General features: G+C 48.2%; 1 protein-coding gene and 2 long non-coding RNA genes across 3 annotated transcripts; 2 read left to right on the top strand and 1 right to left on the bottom strand.

Moving 5' to 3' along the window:
* Nucleotides 1–808: 808 nt before the first annotated feature.
* LOC308470199 lies at nucleotides 809–1,267 on the bottom strand. The gene is made up of 2 exons (XR_013982250.1): nucleotides 1,123–1,267; nucleotides 809–959 (listed from the first exon to the last, which is right to left on the bottom strand). It is a non-coding gene; the product is annotated as an uncharacterized lncRNA (long non-coding RNA).
* Nucleotides 1,268–1,316: 49 nt separating this feature from the next.
* Nucleotides 1,317–13,546, top strand: LOC308469634 (kyphoscoliosis peptidase-like). Its single transcript, XM_080992372.1, has 8 exons — nucleotides 1,317–1,630; nucleotides 3,443–3,499; nucleotides 6,458–6,540; nucleotides 7,119–7,227; nucleotides 8,084–8,195; nucleotides 9,754–9,942; nucleotides 11,337–11,527; nucleotides 12,429–13,546. The coding sequence occupies exons 1-8, from the start codon at nucleotides 1,537–1,539 to the stop codon at nucleotides 13,328–13,330; spliced, it is 1,737 nt and encodes a 578-aa protein (XP_080848498.1). The 5' UTR covers nucleotides 1,317–1,536; the 3' UTR covers nucleotides 13,331–13,546.
* A 2,621-nt stretch (nucleotides 13,547–16,167) lies between these two features.
* LOC308470250 lies at nucleotides 16,168–18,159 on the top strand. The gene is made up of 2 exons (XR_013982303.1): nucleotides 16,168–16,427; nucleotides 17,895–18,159. It is a non-coding gene; the product is annotated as an uncharacterized lncRNA (long non-coding RNA).
* The last annotated feature ends 848 nt before the right edge of the window (nucleotides 18,160–19,007 follow it).

Here is a 19,007-nt window from a genome sequence, read left to right on the forward strand (position 1 = left end):
TGATTTTTATATTCCCTCACTGTCCATTTTCCCTTGGGTGTTTTTTTATTTTTTTAAAAAGATTGTAAGCCCATGGATAGTGATTGTCTTGTTTTGATTGTATGTAATCTGTTCTTCTTGGGAGAAAAGCAGTGACAAACCTAGACAGCATCTTAAAAAGCAGAGACATCACCTTGCCGACAAAGGTCCGTATAGTTAAAGCTATGGTTTTCCCAGTAGTGATGTATGGAAGTGAGAGCTGGACCATAAAGAAGGCTGGTCGCCGAAGAATTTATGCTTTTGAATTATGGTGCTGGAGGAGACTCTTGAGAGTCCCATGGACTGCAAGAAGATCAGACCTATCCATTCTGAAGGAAATCAGTCCTGAGTGCTCACTGGAAGGACAGATCGTGAAGCTGAGGCTCCAATACTTTGGCCACCTCATGAGAAGAGAAGACTCCCTGGAAAAGACCCTGATGTTGGGAAAGATGGAGGGCACAAGGAGAAGGGGACGACAGAGGACGAGATGGTTGGACAGTGTTCTCGAAGCTACCAGCATGAGTTTGACCAAACTGTGGGAGGCAGTGGAAGACAGGAGTGCCTGGTGTGCTCTGGTCCATGGGGTCACGAAGAGTCGGACTAAATGATTAAACAACAACAACAACAATAATCTATTCTGGGAGCCTTTTTTTATTGAAGAGCAGGGTACAAGTGGCTTGAGTCCAGTCAGGGAAAAAGGCCAGGGTATAAATAAATACGATAAATAAGAAAGAAATGCTCTAAATAAATAATAAATAAGTTTGGCCACATAAACAAGTTCTAGCCTTACTTGAAGGGAAGGAAATAGCAACAAATTTATTAATGGCAGCTTTTATTGAGGGGGTGCTTATCAGATCAGCAGATGACACCAAACTGGAATGGGTAGTCAATGCCGCAGAAGACAGAATGAGGATTCAAGATGACCTTAATAGATTGGAGACCTGGGCCCAAAATAACAAGGTGAATTTTAGTAGGGACAAACATAAGGGTCTACACGTGGGCAGGAAGAGCCCCAGAAGGAACATGACCTGTCCCCCACCTGAGATACTGCCCCATGGTTTTAGTTACATATATGTAGATTGAGTATAAGATGGAAGAGCTCACCTCATTAACACTCCATCAGGTCTTGTTCTCCCATTGGGTTTCAAGGGGGATCCCCAAAGCTACAGCTTTGGAACTGTCCCAGAGGGCCTCTGTGTTTTCCCTGCTCTAGATGAGACTGCCCCAAGTCTATTGTTCTCTTACACTCACTGATGACATCACCTCCAGCCAGGGGAGGGGGAGGGAAGGCTGGTCCCCTGAGCATCTGCAGCCAGTACTTTCTGTAGCAAGTAGTCACCTGTGCTTTTTAGACCTGCTCAGAAATGCTTCACAGCCATGAGCTTGACCAAGAGACTTGCTAGCTGCCTCCCTTTCTTTAGAATGTCACCTTAGAGATATAAAACCATAGGCATGGAAAGGACCCGAATATGACATCCAGGCTACCCCCACCCCCTGGTCCTATGACTTTGTGTTCCTATGGATCCTTCAGTAACTCGTTCTCTGTGTGTGTATGTTCCTGGCGCTGCAGGACTCCAGATATTTCCCCACCGGATGAGGCAGGACAATGAAGGTAAGGCCTCCTCCGTATGGCCATACATTTGGGATAGGCACAGCGGTTGTAGATGAGCCCAAGGCACAATTTTGGACTAAAGCGTTGCGGGCAAACGAGAACAGCATAGGAGGCTGCCTTATACAGTGGTACCTTAGGTTAAGAACTTAATTCGTTCTGTAGGTCCGTTCTTAACCTGAAACTGTTCTTAACCTGAGGTACCACTTTAGTTAATGGGGCCTCCTGCTGCCGCCGCCACACAATTTCTTTTCTCATCCTGAGGTAAAGTTCTTAACCTGAAGTACTACTTCTGGGTTAGTGGAGTCTGTAACCTGAAGCGGCTGTAACCTGAAGCGGCTGTAACCCAAGGTACCATTGTACTGGGATGGAGACTCAGTCTACGACATGATGATGCTCAGTCCGCTGCTCCCCCCCGCAACTGCCCCAATTTCTCTTCTTATATCTAAAATTTGGGAATGTTTTAATGTTTGATGTTTAATATTCTGTTGAGAGCTGCCCATAGTGGTGGGGAAACCCAGCCAGACGGGCGGGGTATAAATATTAAATCATTATTATTATTAAAGGAGCCATAAAAGACCGACAATCTTCATCACACCACCCCTCCTCTGCCCCCACTTCTTCCCCGACCTTATACTGAATATAACACTAATGTCTCATATCAAATGTAATCTGTAGAAAAGAATTTACAACCTGAAAAAAGCGACAATGCACGTACTTTTGTAAACCAAGAAAATCTTAATAAAAAATATTTTTTTTTAAAAGAGAAGACCAGCAGTCTAAAGACCAGCACCAGGATGAGGGAAAGCGGTGCTTTCAGTTTAGTTGTTGAATTTCCAGCAGCCCCAGCAAGCATGGCCCATGGTCAGAGATGATGGGAGTTGCAATATATGTTTTTAATGTACATATTGACACCTGCCACCCCAATCTCCATGAGTGGTGCAATATTTTAGGGGTTGCAGGCATGGTCACCCGGGTCTGTGTTTACTTTGGGGACAATGAGCCCCAACAAAGACTGGTGTCTTTATGATATATGGTTTATTTGCACCTATATACAACTTGCTCCTAAATGGAGGGATTATGGAGGATTCACATCCTATCAGGATTGGATTCAAAGGGCAGCAAAAATCCTTCCTCTGCCTCTCTTTGTTTCAGCCTGTCGTCCCCAGCTCACTTGGACTTCTGCCCCTCATTCTGCTTCTCTCTGTGAACCTCCTTCCAGCCTACGACATTCAAAGCTGTAACCCTAAACCTTGCCTTTGCCTCTGCCCACTAACACTCAGTCCCCTTGGCCTGGCACTCTTGCCCTATAATGGTTTCCTAGTTGGGCCATCGCTGGCCTTTGTCCCCTGCTAATGGCTCATCCAGCAATCTCTACACAGAGTTGGCTTGGCTTACTAGCCTAACTAAATCCAGGTGGGTTCCATGTTTGGCAAAGTTTAATCAAACCTTGATTAATTCTAACTTTGAATAAAGCATAACACATTTTGGGGGATCTAGCTCCCCCCAACTCATAACGATACAGTGGTACCTCTGGTTGTGAACAGGATCCGTTCCAGAGGCCCGTTCGCAACATGAAAAGAGCGCAACCTGAAGCGCTGTATCTGTGCAGGTGCGCAGTGCGATTTGGCGCTTGTGCGCATGCGCAAAGCACGATTTAGCGCTTCTGCACATGTGGGAGCGGCGAAAGCCGGAAGTAACCCTTTCTGGTACTTCTGGGTTGCTGCAGGACATAACCTGAAAGAACGTAACATGAAGCAAATGTAACATGAGGTATAACTGTATTGTCTCACCCCAACAATACCAATTTCATAGGTTATCAGGATGACGGAGAACAAGGATCAAAGCTGTCTCAGAGACAAGATCTGTATGGTAAATGCAAATTATTTGTTATATATGACTACGGACCTGTATCTCAACCATAGGGAACCTTTCGCCCTCCAGATGTTGTTGGATGACAACTCCCACCCGGCCCTGCAAGTATGCCCGGTGGCAAAGGATGATGGGAGTTGTAGTTCAGCAACATCTGGAGTGCTAAACATTCCCACGCCTCCTGTGTATCATAGTAAAGAAAGCATGTACCCATGTGCGCACTCACCATACACGTGTCATGAGATATTCTGGGAACAAGGCTTGCATGGTAAATATTAGCTACACTGCACCCTTGCCTCCAGGACTGGCCCTATATTTAGGCAGAGTGGGAGGGGGGCATGTCTGGCACCGGATGCTCATCAGGAGAAGGGGGGGCAGGCAGTGACGGATCAGAGGGCAGATCTCTGCATGCTACGCAGCCTGCTTTGCACCTTCTGCATTGGCCTGTGTGGGAATGTTGTCGATAGTAGGAGAGGATATATTGATTACCGTACTTTTCTGTCTATAAGAAGCCCCCATGTATTAAAGGTAAAGGGATGCCTGATCATTAGGTCCAGTCGTGACCGACTCTGGGGTTGTGGCGCTCATCTCGCTTTCTTGGCTGAGGGAGCCGGTGTACAGCTTCCGGGTCATGTGGCCAGCATGACTAAGGCGCTTCTGGCGAACCAGAGCAGCACACAGAAATGCTGTCTACCTTCCCGCCGGAGCGGTACCTATTTATCTACTTGCACTTTGACGTGCTTTCGAACTGCTAGGTGGGCAGGAGCAGGGCTGAGCAATGGGAGCTCACCCCATCGCGGGGATTCGAACCGCCGACCTTCTGATCGGCAAGTCCTAGGCTCTGTGGTTTAACCCACAGCGCCACCCGCGTCCCCATGTATTAGACGCCCCCTATTTTGGGGGACTCTAATATAAGAAAATGGGGGGAGATGGCACAGAGTTGTTGAGCTTTTATTGGGGGGGGGGTTGCCAAAAATTGCTCACCCGCACGCATTGCAAAATCCACCTCCCATCTGTCCCATCACCGGCAGAAGCTACCAATTGCCCGCCTAACTGCCAGAGCGTCGGCCAATCAACACCACCCATTGATGCAGCAACCAATAACACGCACAATAGCCGCTGACAGCTGCAGCAGCAACCAATCAAACATCCACCCTATGCACTAACCAAGTGTAAGATGGCCCCCAATTTTTAGCATGATTTTTAAAGAAAAAAACATAGTCTTATACAAGGAAAAGTACGGTAAATATTATCCTTCCTCACGCTAGTGAGCTGGTTGCAGAGTACATTCCCCTGTATATTGCAGGAAGCTAGTTGGTAGATTTGTTCGAATCTCTTGAGTTAAGCAATCCAGTCTGGCTTGTCCAGATCGGGTTGTTCCTGGTGAATTGCCCTTTATTCCCTCTTAAAACAATAAGGACACAACTGACTTCTTTAAAAGTAATGATAAGAAGTTTACTTACATTCAGTTCACAGTATGATCCTGAAGGCAGGCTTTAGCTTGTAGTTACAGAAGAGAGTGTGAGTCCATCCCATATGGGGACTGAGCCCATGTGTGGCTGGCTGAGAGCCAGCAGACAGCAAAAGCACCAAGAGAACAGCATCAAGAGAAGAAATGGCAAAAAGAGAGCAACAAGAGAGTCAACAGAAGATGGCTGCGTGACTAGCCCCTTTAAAGGGTCTGCCAGGGTCAAGCCCATCTACCTGGTCACATGCAGGGGGAGGATGCCCCAGACAAGTATGACAGGAAGTCCTCCTGGCTGGAGTAACATCCCCCTGTGTGTCCACTCTGGGCAGACAGGAAATGTCGTACTTGACTGCTACAGTGATGTAATATCCCACAGCCTGCTCTCCTCAGGTGTGGTGTCCCATCACCTGTGTTTAGCTTCTGTAAATGGAATGAGATGGGCGGGGTATGTATAAAGAAAGAAAGAAAGAAAGAAAGAAAGAAAGAAAGAAAGAAAGAAAGTGTGTGGCGTGTGGGTGGGTCAGCCGGTACACTTGTCCATCATCTGAACCAGCCCGTGTGCAAAACCAGAGGCTTCAGTGTAAAGAGGGCTTCTCTAAGGAGGTACCAACTGTTCCAGTGGGAGGTGCATGTGACGGTAACATATGAGAGTGCTGGAGGTGAAATAGTTAAACAAGTTACCCAATCAGAACCCAGGGGGGTGGAGTCAGAGGGACTATAAAACCAGCTCTGGGAGGGACAAAAGGGAGTTCATTGGGAGTTGGGTGGTTGGTTGGAGTGGGAGTGAATTGGGATAGAGTCTGTGGGTAGGTTGAGTTAGGGTAGCGAAATAAGCTGAGTCAGGAAGAGTTAGGGGCTGGGAAGACAAGTAAATATCTGAGAGGTGGTTTAGTGAGTGAGAGCAGGTAGCGGAAGTTATAGGTCTGGATAGGCACCCCATGATTGTAATTGACCGATACCGTTTACGAAACCACACGCTTGTTAAACTGCAATAAATAAACAAAAGTTTATGTTCCAGTTTAACCCTGACTGGACTCAGTATTGTACCAGGTAGGGCCTGGGTGGTGGCAGTGAGAAATAAAGTGGTGGCACAGGGATCAGTAGACAGTGAAACATCCGGGGGCCCTGTGTGATCGCCACAGTGCAAAGCTTGCTATTCCCTTCACAATATTTGTCAACTACGGTCCAAGAAATAGAATCAACTGAAATTGTCTTGTGTGACAGCAGATCAAAATCTGCTCCAGCGCTGTCCCACTGGTTCTCTTTCTCCATGGTCATGTAAGTAGAGAAACATTGGTAAATGTGTAGGTGCAGTACCTCCACTCTGGGTTTTACTTGGGGAGTAGAAAATGCCCGATATCTGTGGCCGTTTTAATTTGCTGCAGTTTGGCCATTTCAGTCCCATTGTAAGTCCTCTTCCATTTCTCCTCTTGCCTTTTTCTGCTGGACTTGCGCTGGTTCTAGAATGACTTTTCCATGTTTGTTCCCAGATTACCCATGGGATAAATCCAGCCTGAAGTCAATAGCAATGGACTTGACGCAGTTTAAGGAACTGGATGACCATGCATCAACGGTATACTGTCTCTTATGGCAATATAACCCACACAGAATAATAGTCCTGTAAAGAATATTTTAGGATGCTGAGAGTTTTGTTTTTTAATGTGGATTTGGAATTGGAACCTAAGGGTCCATTCCAACTCTACAATTCTATGATTCTATGACAGTACCTTCAAGTGTCCTCTCCTTATAGGAGGCAACTTCTTCTGTCCACATGGAAGTTCACAGTGGGAAACATTATGATTCAAAATCCACCCCAAGCCTTACACAAAGGGGATTTGGCTCACAGCTGAAGATTGTGGAAATAGCATGCCTGTGTAAAGAAAAAAGAAAGGCTAAGCATGCTTCATCCTTCAGAACAATTTTACTTGGGGATAAAATTTGATAGATTGATCAACTAGGATGCACACACTTACTCAGCTAACTGTGTATTCCTGAGCAGTTCTATGCAGAAGTAAGCTCCATTGAGTTCAGCAAGACTCTTTTTAGTGCATGTAGGATGGCAGGCACCCTAAGTTTTCTTTAGACAGCAGAAAGGAACTGGGTACTGCTCCTCCATGTTATCTTCTACAGTATTTACCTTTCCTGAAACAGGTGAATGTCAAGAACAACGTGAAAAAACTGGTGAATGTCTTGCTCCAAAAAGCCCACAGTGACCTGGAGAAAGTCCGAGCCATTTGGATGTGGACGTGCCATCATATAGGTATGCGATCCCTTCAGACAACAGAACAACTCATCTAGTGGTGTTATAGGAAAGCTCCTTTATATAGCATTGGATTTAAAGCAGAGCCTTTGAAGGTGATTAACTGTTGTTTTGTGAACGAAATAGTAAAGGTAAAGGGACCCCTGGCCATTAGGTCCAGTCGTGGCCGACTCTGGGGTTGCAGCGCTCAACTCGCTTTACAGTGGTACCTCAGGTTAAGTACTTAATTCGTTTCGGAGGTCTGTTCTTAATCTGAAACTGTTCTTAACCTGAAGCACCACTTTAGCTAATGGGGCCTCCTGCTGCCACTGCGCCGCAGGAGCACGATTTCTGTTTTCATCCTGAAGCAAAGCTCTTAACCCGAGGTAATATTTCTGGGTTAGCAGAGTCTGTGACCTGAAGCGTATGTAACCTGAAGCGTATGTAACCCGAGGTACCACTGTATTGGCCGAGGGAGCCGGCGTACAGCTTCCGGGTCATGTGGCCAGGATGACTAAGCCGCTTCTGACGAACCAGAGCAGTGCACAGAAACGCCGTTTACCTTCCAGCCAGAGCGGTACCCATTTAACTACTTGCACTTTGACGTGCTTTCAAACTGCTAGGTTGGCAGGAGCTGGGATCGAGCAACGGGAGCTCACCCCGTCACAGGGATTTGAACCGCCGACCTTCTGATCGGCAAGCCCTAGGCTCTGTGGTTTAACCCACAGCACCACCCGCAGATACCCCTAATTGAACTGATTAGTTACTCGTATCTTCTGCTAAAAGTTTCTGGTGTAGGTGAGGTTGCTGCAGTCCTTTATTGGTTGTGCATTGCAGACTTTGAGGTGACTGTCCATAAATGTCTTTATTCCTCCAGAATACGATGTGGAAGGATACCATAACAAGGTGCCTTCTGAGGCAACTGATGCTCTTCAGTCGGGAAAAAGCGCTTGTGGGGGATATGCTGGCCTCTTTGAAGAAATGTGCAGGTAATTCCTATTGGGCCCCAGAGAGCTGGAGAGCCACACGTCCCCCACACCTGCTCTATACAGGCGGCTTTCAACACATCATTATGGAGACAAACTTGAGTCCCGCTACAGTCACTGGAAATCCTGCTTGGCCCCTCCCCACCATGCTTCCTTCAACAAACACTTCTTGTACCTTTTAAAGCCCTTCTGTGCTGCCTTGAAAGCTTGTACTAGATTCCAGTCTCTCTCTCTCTTCAGCATGCAAGCTAAGATTCTCAGGCTGTCCGATTAATAATAATAATACCCCGCCCATCAATATTTATACCCCGCCCATCTGGATGGGTTTCCCCAGCCACTCTGGGCAGCTTCCAACACAATATTAAAATACAATAGTCTATTAAACATTAAAAGCTTCCCTGAACAGGGCTGCCTCCAGATGTCTTCTAAAAGTCTGGTAGTTGTTGTTCTCTTTGACATCTGATGGGAGGGTGTTCCACAGGGCGGGTGCCACTACCAAGAAGGCCCTCTGCCTGGTTCCCTGTAACTTGGCTTCTTGCAGCAAGGGAACCGCTGGAAGGCCCTCGGCGCTGGACCTCAGTGTCCAGGTAGAACGATGGGGGTGGAGATGCTCCTTCAGGTATACTGGACCGAGGCCGTTTAGGGCTTTAAAGGTCAGCACCAACACTTTGAATTGTGCTCGGAAACGTACTGGGAGCCAATGTAGGACTTTCAAAACCAGTGTTATGTGGTCTTGGCGGCCGCTCCCAGTCACCAGTCTAGCTCCCGCATTCTGGATTATTTGTAGTTTCCTGGTCACATTCAAAGGTAGCCCCACGTAGAACGCATTGCAGTAGTCCAAGCGGGAGATAACTAGAGCATGCACCACGCTGGCAAGACAGTCCGCGGGCAGGTAGAGTCTCAGCTTGTGTACCAGATGGAGCTGATAAACAGTTGCCCTGGACATAGAATTGACCTGTGCCTCCATGGACAGCTGTGAGTCCAGAATGACTCCCAGGCTGCACATCTGGTCCTTCAGGGGCACAGTTACCCCATTCAGGACCAGGGAGTCCTCCACACCTGCCCGTCTCCTGTCCCCCAAAAACAATTGGCTCCTAACAAAAAATTTTGTACCAGTGCAACATACAAAACTGTCATGCAGGACTGGGGGATCTTGGGCCTTCCAGATGTTGTTCAGCTACATCTCCCATCAACCTTAGCAAGCTTGGCCAACCACCAGGAATGATGGGAGTTGTAGTTCAGCAACATATGGAGGACCAAAGATTCCCCAAACCTGTAATATGCAGTTAAATGAGGCAGCCTGGCATTTCTTCAGAATAAAGTCCACAGGTGGCATTTAGCATACTTCTGTTTCCTCCATCAAAATCCCAAATTGCACATCCTTAAGGGGCAAGATTGGACAATATAGGAAAAAGCCTAAAATGCCAGATGTGGTTTGGCTTCTCCCTGAAAACAGAGCAAAATGAAGGATGCCCATTCTAATAAAAAAAAAAAAGCATTGATTGCAACCACAGTGCCTTGTTCACAATGGTGTTTTTGAATCCCTTTCTTTCCCCCTCAGTCTTGCAGGGATACAATGCAAGCAGCTGTCCGGCTTTGCCAAAGGGTTCCAATACAAACCAGGAAAAGTATTTGAGGGGAAGACTAATCATGTCTGGAACGCTGTTTATCTTGAGGGAAGGTGGCATCTTTTAGACAACACGTGGGGCAGCGGCTGTGTGGATGACTCTTGTAGCAAGTTCACTTTCAGGTATGTTGTTAGGCGACAGAAAGCCCAGTCAGAGTGTGGGATACAACGAGGGTATAGTGAACTTCCTTTGTTTTCAGATTTTTGTTTGGTTCGCTTGGACCAAAAGTCAGAATTGGTGATTTGATAGCCACAGGGCATCAGCATGGAGTGCTGTGGTTGTGGTGGGTCAATTACCGTAATAGGTTCTAGAGCAGCCGTTCTCAACCTGTGGGTCCCCAGATGTTGTTGGACTACAACTCCCATCATCCCTGAGCTCTGGCCTTGTTAGCTAGGGGTGATGGGAGTTGTAGTTCAACAACATCTGGGGACCGACAGGTTAAGGAAGGCTGTTCTAGAGTATTATGCTTATCCTACATGTGTAGGATTTGGGGATCCTGGAGTTTGGATCATTGCAACACAGCAGCCTTTCTCTACCAGGTGCCCTCCAACGGTTTTAGACTACCACTCCCATCATCACTAACTATTGGGTCTCAGGCTTCAGGGACTCAGCTTCCTCCCACCCTCCCACCCTTTGGCAGCAGATAAGCAAAACAAAGCGAAAGGAGTCTCTTACCAGATTTTTAATGATTGTAGCCAGAGAACAAAGAATCCATTTCTAGGAACGGAGGTGCTCCCAGTTAAGGGTTCCACCCACTTCCTCCCTAGTCACCCACTTCTGCATCTTGCAACCAGATCTCACAACCACTGTGCTTTCTGTGCTGCCACCTTATCTGCTCTCCTTGACCTTGGGCTGAGTGGATGGACGCTTTCCAGCGAAATGGAGCCTGTTCACTCTCTCTCTCCCAGTTCTTCTCCTCCTAGCTGTTCACCATCCAGTTCTTCCCAACTTCGGTCTTCTGAACTATGTCCCTCTGCAAACCACTGTTCCAAATCTATACTGCTCCACTGCTCCTGGGAAGATTCAGGATCCTGAGCAGGAGCAGGGGGCGGGGGAGGCTGCCTCCATTCCTCTCAGTGCAGCCCTCCTCAGCACGGTCCCTGACATTGGGCCACATTGGCAGTGGTTGAAGGGGCATAGAGTTCAGCCAAACCTGGAGGGAATCAGACTGGGGAAGGCTGGATGAGTGGGTCACCCAGTTCCTAAAATGTGGCTAGTGTTAACTATGGACACGCTTGTCAAATAAAGCATTGTTGTCATTAAGCACAGATGTGGGTGAGAAAACAGGCTGTGGTTAATCTAATCAAGGATCTGGTTTCCAAACTGTTCACATGTGTGGCTGTGGGGGAGGGAGGCTTGCTATGTTTCATTCCCGACATGCTAAGCTATGGTTTCACTTGACATCTGAAAGAAGGCCTAGAAGGATTGCACGCTCATTTCTAGATAGCTTTCTCTGTTTGACACTGGTGCTGAGATTTCATGAAAGACTGCACAATTCTGCCTTCTCCTTCTGCAGGTACAATGAGTTTTACTTCCTTACCCATCCTGCTCTGTTTATTAACGATCACTTCCCAGAAGACCACAGCTGGCAGCTTCTGAAACAGACATTATCGCTGCAGCAGTTTGAACGTAATGTGTGGTATAAGTCTGCCTTTTATTCAGTAGGACTGACAGGCACATCCACGGCAACGTCAGTCATCGAAACAGGTAAAGTCAATCAGAAGCATCTGTCTTGTTGCTTTTGGCTGTCACACTTACACTGACAATGAGTCTCATGTGCTTTTAAGATGCTACTGCGCTGTAAAGCAGGGATGGGAACCTGAGGTTGCTAGACTACAACCCCCATCATCCCTGACAATTGGTCGTGCTAGTTGGGAGTCCCACAACAGCAAGAGGGCCACGCAGGTTCCTCACCCCTAATTGAGCAGAACCAGAACTCAGTGGGTCTTCCAAGGTGTGAAGGAGGCTCAGGAAATCTGTTATCTTTCTCGGAATTGTTAGGTACAGGTGAGTGTGAGGCAGCTGGATTGTCCTTGCTCTATTTTGATTATCACTGATTATTACTCCTGGCAAACAAGGCCATTCTGTGGCCTTCATGGAGTTGTGAGGTTAATTAAAACTAACAATCAAGATGAAGTAAAGCCTGAGGGGAGAAACAACCTACAGGTGGTTGTTCAAGGACGAGTCAGTGAGGAAAGAACAGACTGCCTGTTTCCCATCTACCAATCTATTAACCATCATTAATTTCAATGCATGGGACAAGGGTGGCGCTGTGGGTTAAACCACAGAGCCTAGGACTTGCCGATCAGAAGGTCGGCGGTTCGAATCCCCGCGACGGGGTGAGCTCCCGTTGCTCGGTCCCTGTACGCCGGCTCCCTCGGCCAATAAATTACCTTTAATTTCAATCTTATATATGGGTGTAACCCTATTTCTCACGGCAAGGTGGCAGAAAATCCATAGGGGGAAATCCATTCATGGGGATTTAAAATAAAAATATTAACAAGTACAGAAAAGCCATTATTTTTTGCCCCTTACAATTTTTTTTACTGAATTCCTGTTGCATACAAAATCATGTCAACATCAAAAAACCTTTGCTTTTCTTTCACAGAAAACGGCAAGGCAACTGTTTTCATTGAGAGTCATTCTCCGACGCTTTTCCTCTGCAAGCTCAACGGGGCAAACGAACACTGCTTCATGAACCTGCAGAGGAACGGGATGACCCTGGAAGTGTATCCTCAGGAGGTGGGAACTCATAGCTTGGACATCTTTGCCAAACCTTCCAGGAGCAAGGAGGAGAACTACAGCCACGTGGTGGAATACTCCCTGGTGTGCCAATCTGTGGACAAGAGCTTCTGCTTGCCCAAACCGCTCATCCAGCCTGTGGGGCCCAGCTGGCAATCGGAGGAGAAGGGGATCCTGGGAGCCTTGCCCGCCAGTCCGATTGTCCACACTGATGACGGACGCTGCGTTGTCACCTTCACTCGAAGTAGAGACCTGGATCTCTTTGCCACCCTGGACTCTGAGGCCAGCAGCACGTCGGAGGACTTGCGGAGGCGTCACATCTGGACCACTCGCCAAGATGCCCATGTTGAGTTGAAGATACAGCTCCCTCACGCAGGGACCTTTGCTCTTCACATCTGGGCAAAGAAAGCATCCGATCCGGGGAACAGTCACTGCGCCCTCAGCTACCTCCTCTCCTGCCCAAACAAGAGCGTGTTGTGGCCGGTTTTTCCACAGAGTTATACCAACTGGGAGGATGCCTTTGAGCTGGTGGCACCAGTTGCCGGGGTCTTGCCGGCCAACCGCGATGTGACATTTAAGCTCAAACTGCCTGGCGTAGATGAGGTGTCTGTCGAATGCGGAAATTCTCGCCGACTGACTCTTAGCGAAGACGGTTTCTGGGAGGGAACCTGCAGCATCTCAGGTGGCCCCAGGGTGACAGTGATGATATCAAAAAATGGCAGCCACTCCTTCTGGGCTCTGCTGGACTACAAAGTGGAAAGTCACTAGCTAGGAGAGGAGAAAATTCAACTATGTAAAAAGATCTACGCTTACCGGAAGAGAGGGAAACGGTAATCCATCATTAACCACAGCTTGTATGTTAACCAGGTATAACCGGGAGAAATACTAGCAGTCGGATACTGGAGTATCTGATATTACGAGACTAAGGGCATGGGGAAGTGGTCCGAACAATAACCCTGACTATAATTAAAGTAAGGGAAGGCAGACCTCTTAATAGTTGTTTTCTTTAAATATGGAGTTTATTGTTATTGGTGTAACCGAAAGCAAGAAAATTTGGAACCACATACATTTTGAGAATGCTTTAAAATGGATTCGTCTATATACATATACCTGATGGCAAGCTTATAACTTTGGCTGGTTGCTACCCCTAAAAAAAAAGTTCAACAACACCTCTTTTTCTAAGAAAAAAAGGCCTGGTTCCATCACAATTTAAACATAAAATATAGAGGGGGAAATGAGCAAGTAAATGGACCACATTCTGAACCAGGACTTCCTGTTCATGTTGAATGGACCACTCCAAAGTGTAATCTAAGGTGCTTATATGATGTGTGCCTATATAATGCCTTCACCATTAATATAAAAACATGCTTCCTGTAACTTAAGGTTTCCCATGGTGGTGGTGGTGGACTTACATATTTAACATTACAGTGGACAACATGAGAAGTCCGCTCTATTGTGAGGCCTTATTGGAGCAGAGTATAAAAACACTCCCCTCAAACAACAGTCATCTTACACGTGGACTCGGACGTTGCACTTCCACAAATAAATGCAGCAGCAGCTACTTTGGAGCATTAGCCATACAGGTGCATTTACCTGTGCTTCATTTGAAACTGTAAAACCTGATCTCAAAAAAAGAGGGTGGGTGGACCTGCTAGTTCATAGAATCATTTGTAACCAGGGACCCCTGGTGGCAAAAGAAAGTGAAACCACTTAACTCAGTTCACTTGCCTTCAGTTCCGACGTAGGAAATGACACAGAATAGAATTGCAGAGTTCGAAGGGACCCTGCGGGTCATCTGGCATTGCAGGAATCTCAACTAAAGCAACCCTCATGGGGCCATCATGCAATTTATGGGGGAGGGCAGGCTTTATGTTACTGGGCGCAGAACCTCAGCTTTTGTATTGATTTACTTGATTTGGAGGGGGGCAGCTGCCCCCTTACCCCCATTTGGTTCGGGTCCTAGCCTCCAGAGCAGCAGAAAACAAGCTTGCTCCATCGTCCACGTGACAGCCCTTTAGAAATCTGAAGATGTCTATCGTATCTCCTCTCAGTCTCTTTTCCAAGCTAAACATACGCAGCTCCTTTAACCGTTCGACACAAGGCTTGGTTTCCAGACCCTTGATCTTATCTGTTGCCCTCTTCTGGGCACACCCCAGCTTGTTGACATCCTTCTTAAATTGTGGAGCCCAGAATTGGAGGGCTCCGTATTCCAGGGCTGCTCTGACCAAGGCAGAATAGTACTATCACTTTCCTCATTCTGGACACTAGGCTTCTGTTGATACAGCCTAGACTAGCGATAGCTTTTTGTGGTTGGTGGTGGGTGTGAACAGGGCCAGATTTACGTTTGATGAAGCCCTGAGCTACTGAAGGTAATGGGGCCCTTTATATGTCCAGCTGCCCTTTGTCAACAACAAATTGTCGCTATTTTTTGTGTTGAATATATGCTATATGGTAATTTATGGTATCTAAAGCCTTTTGCACATATTGCCATGACCCAGTCCATGCAGAATGTAGGCACCCTATACAGTGGTACCTCGGGATGCGAACGGGATCCTTTCTGGAGCCCCGTTCACATCCTGAACAGAATGTAAGAAGCGACAACATGTCTGCGCGTGCGCGGGTCACGTTTCGCCGCTTCCGTGCATGCGTGTGATGTCATTTTTGACATCGTGCGCATGCACGAGCGGCGAAACCCAGAAGTAACGCACTCCGTTACTTCCGGGTCGCCACGGAACGCAACCTGAAAGTGCTCAACCTGAAGCGTATTTATCCCGAGGTATGACTGTATATGGACGCGGGTGACGCTGTGGGTTAAACCACAGAGCCTAGGACTTGCCGATCAGAAGGTTGGCGGTTCGAATCCCCGCGACGGGGTGAGCTCCCGTTGCTCGGTCCCTGCTGCTGCCAACCTAGCAGTTCAAAAGCACATCAAAGTGCAAGTAGATAAATAGGTACCGCTCCGGCGGGAAGGTAAATGGTGTTTCCGTGCACTGCTCTGGTTCGCCAGAAGTGGCTTAGTCATGCTGGCTACAAGGCCCGGAAGCTGTACGCCAGCTCCCTCAGCCTGTAGAGCGAGATGAGCGCTGCAACCCCAGAGTCGGTCACAACTGGACCGAATGGTCAGGGGTCCCTTTACCTATGACTGTATATAGAAATGAGCAAACCAGTGATATTTTAGGGAGCCGGCTAGCAGGCGGGGCCCATGACTTACATCATAGGAGCCTACACAACACAAAACACTGTTGCTGTATGTACGTTTTATTTTATTTGTTTTTCATCTTGTATTTTGGAAATGTACATCCCGTTTTTTATCCTTACATTTTTTTGGGGGGGGGACCCCCAAGAGAGTGGGGCCCTAAGCTACAGCTTGTTTAGCTTCTACGTATGAACATGCCCTTCCGAGGAACAGCGCGGCTGCAGCGATCGCGACTTCGCCCTGCAGGCAGAATCCTACCCATCCCTGACTGCGGTGCTTGCTTGCTTTTTTTAGCAGCCCGCTCCTCCGCCATCCCTGCCGCCTCCTGCCGGTGGCACCCTTCCCAGCTGTGGCTCCGGCCAGCCTCTTCCTGTTTCCCTCGCCAAAGGATGCGACGTCGGCGCCGCGACCCGGGAGGCGTCGCGCTGCTCGGCCGGCAGCTGGCGAGGGGGACCCAGGCATCGTGGCGGCGCCGCTCGCCGCCTTCCTCCTAAGCCGCTTCTCGTTGGGCTGCTTCCCTCCTCCTCCGCTTTGCCTCGACGTGGAGCCCCGCGGGAGCAGCTGCCAGGCGGAGCCCAGTCGCTACTTTGCCCGAAGCGCTTTCGTGTGCCGTCCGAGCCAGCAGCCATGGCCGCCGCTGCAGCCGGGATCCTGGCCGGGACCATCCGAGTGGGTTGATCTCCCGGGGGACTTTGGGGGAAAGACAGCGATGGGGAGCGAGAGATTGATGGGCACGCAGCCAGGACTGAAGGGAGGGGTCAGGAAAGGAACCCCAAAAACGCGACCCCAAACTTGTGTTTCCAGCTGGTTTTGGACTACATTTCCCATAATCCCTAAACCAGTGGTCCTGCTAGCTAGGGATGATGGGAGTTGTGGTCCAAAACCGGCTGGAGAGCCCAGTTTGGGAAACCCTGTTCTAGAGCCAAGGGGGTCCCTTCTGATGTTGCTGAACTACAACTCCCATCATCCCTTGCCACTGGCTGTGCTGGCTAAGGGGAACTGGGGTCCAACAGCACCAGTGGTTCCCCATCCTCCTTGTGTAAGTGGGGCAGCCAGCTCTCAAACTGAGCTGACGGTTTCACTCTGGGTACAGCAGTTCTTCCCTGTAATCTAGGGTTTCTCAAAGTTTTTGAACTTCTTCCCAGCTTTTAACCTCCTTCTCCTTCCTGGTCATCATCAACCACAGATTAATTTTCACGAAAGACACAGTGAAGATTCCCTCTGCTGCCGCCCCCAAGTTGTGTGTGAGCAGAACCTGGGATTTGTATGTTATGTTATTGCTTATTTGTACGTAGCAGTCTTGCCAATGGCCTCTAAGCAGGGTTGCAAAAATATCAGAATGAGAAACAGACACAGTAATAAAATGAAGCCACACAAGAATACAAGTGGATGGAAATATCTGGCGACAGCATCCTTCCGCCCCGCCCCGCGCTCCAAATTGCAGCCTTCTCTCTGTTGCTTTACTGACTGGGAAGGAAGCTATGATGTTCACCTGGCTCCCTTTTCTCTGAGCATGGGTGGAACCAGTGGCTAAATCCCACTAGGACTTGTGAATGTGGCCTCAGTGGATAATAATAATATAATAATAATTTATTATTTATACCCCGCCCATCTGGATGGGTTTCCCCAGCCCCTCTGGGTGGCTTCCAACAGAATATTAAAATACAATAGTCTATTAAACATTAAAAGCTTCCCTAAACAGGGCTGCCTTCAGATGTCTTCTAAAAGTCTGGTAGTTGTTTTTCTCTTTGACATCTGGTGGGAGGGCGTTCCACAGGGCGGGCGCCACAACCGAGAAGGCCCTCTGCCGGGTTCCCTGTAACTTGGCTTCTCGCAGTGAGGGAATTGCCAGAAGGCCCTCGGCGCTGGACCTCAGTGTCCAGGCAGAACGATGGGGGTGGAGACGCTCCTTCAGGTATATTGGACCGAGGCCGTTTAGGGCTTTAAAGGTCAGCACCAACACTTTGAATTGTGCTCGGAAACATACTGGGAGCCAATGTAGGTCTTTCAAGACTGGTGTTATGTGGTCTTGGCGGTTGTGAATGAGTTGCATGTGGGAGCCAGTGTGAGAGTGGAGCCAGAAGCTCCAGTGACAAAATGCGCCAGCAACACGGATGCTTCTGATCTCTCCTTCAGGTTGAACTGCAGAAGCGCCTGGTTTCTCTAATGCAGCAGAGGGAAGTGGCAAAAGCGGATGAGAAGAAAATCAAGGAGCTGCTGGCAAGTCTCCAGAGCTACCTGCCTTCCCTTTCCCCCACCCAGCCTCTTGTTGTTAGAACATTTATTTATTTTATTTGTCCAATTTGTGTACCACCCTTCTTTTTGGGGGAAATGATTTTTATTTGATTTTACAAATTCATTCACATTCAAAATCACAAATAATAAAAATTACACAAGATTCTTCCGAATCTCAAGACTTGCCCCCCTTCCCTCCATGGCCTCTTCAGTTAACTTTTTCAACCGCCGCCGGAGCACGATTTCTGTTCTCACCCTGAAGCAAAGTTCTTAACCCGAGGTACTATTTCTGGGTTAGCGGAGTCTGTAATCTGAAGCGTATGTAACCTGAAGTGTATGTAACCCGAGGTACCACTGTAAAAGCATAATAAAACATCAAACATTGACAACTTCCCTTCACAGGGCTGCCTTCAGAGGGTTCCACAGGGTGGGTGCCACTACCGAGAAGGTCCTCTGCCTGTACAACCACCTAGGGTAGCCTGAATGGTTAGAGCGTGGCGCTGATAACACCAAGGTTGCAGGTTCAATTCCCGTTTGGGACAGCTGCATTGCAGAGGGTTGGAATAGAGGGCCCCTTCCAGCTCAATGATTCTACAACTCCTGCTCTTGGAGGTACATGGGGACAGCTTAAGCTGAAAAACTATTTTCGTTTGGACTGTGTGGGGGTATTTTAAAAAAAAATAATAATTGGGAGGAGTGGCTTGGTAGGTTTGCAAGCTGCTGGGAACTGGTGCCTCTGCAGAGTGGGCAATAGGAGGAGGGAAACCCCCCCCCCCATATACACACTAATTGTGGATACTAGTGCCTGTGAGGGCTGGTAAGGCAGATGGCTGGAGCTGAACAGTAGGTGGCACCAGAGCCAGTGTCCAGCAGAGCCAATGACTTGTGTCCCCATCCTCCTCCCTGCTGATTTCTTCAAGGGGGAAACAGGCTCAGGAGGAGGGAGCTGACAGGCAGTTCTACCACCTGGGCTAGCTATCAGGAAGACAAGCAGAGCTGGAGAAATCAAGACTG

The sequence above is a fragment of the Podarcis pityusensis genome (genome assembly GCF_964106645.2).
Source record: "Podarcis pityusensis genome assembly, chromosome: 2".
NCBI classification, from domain to species: Eukaryota; Metazoa; Chordata; class Lepidosauria; order Squamata; family Lacertidae; genus Podarcis; species Podarcis pityusensis.

What these genes read in the sequence shown, in the direction of transcription:
- LOC308469634 (XM_080992372.1), top strand. Translation starts at nt 1,537, where the DNA reads ATGGATCCTTCAGTAACTCGTTCTCTGTGTGTGTATGTTCCTGGCGCT. An exon ending in TGGATGACCATGCATCAACG is followed by an intron (nt 6,541 to 7,118) that starts GTATACTGTCTC and finishes TTCCTGAAACAG; the next exon opens with GTGAATGTCAAGAACAACGT. An exon ending in AACGTCAGTCATCGAAACAG is followed by an intron (nt 11,528 to 12,428) that starts GTAAAGTCAATC and finishes TTTCTTTCACAG; the next exon opens with AAAACGGCAAGGCAACTGTT.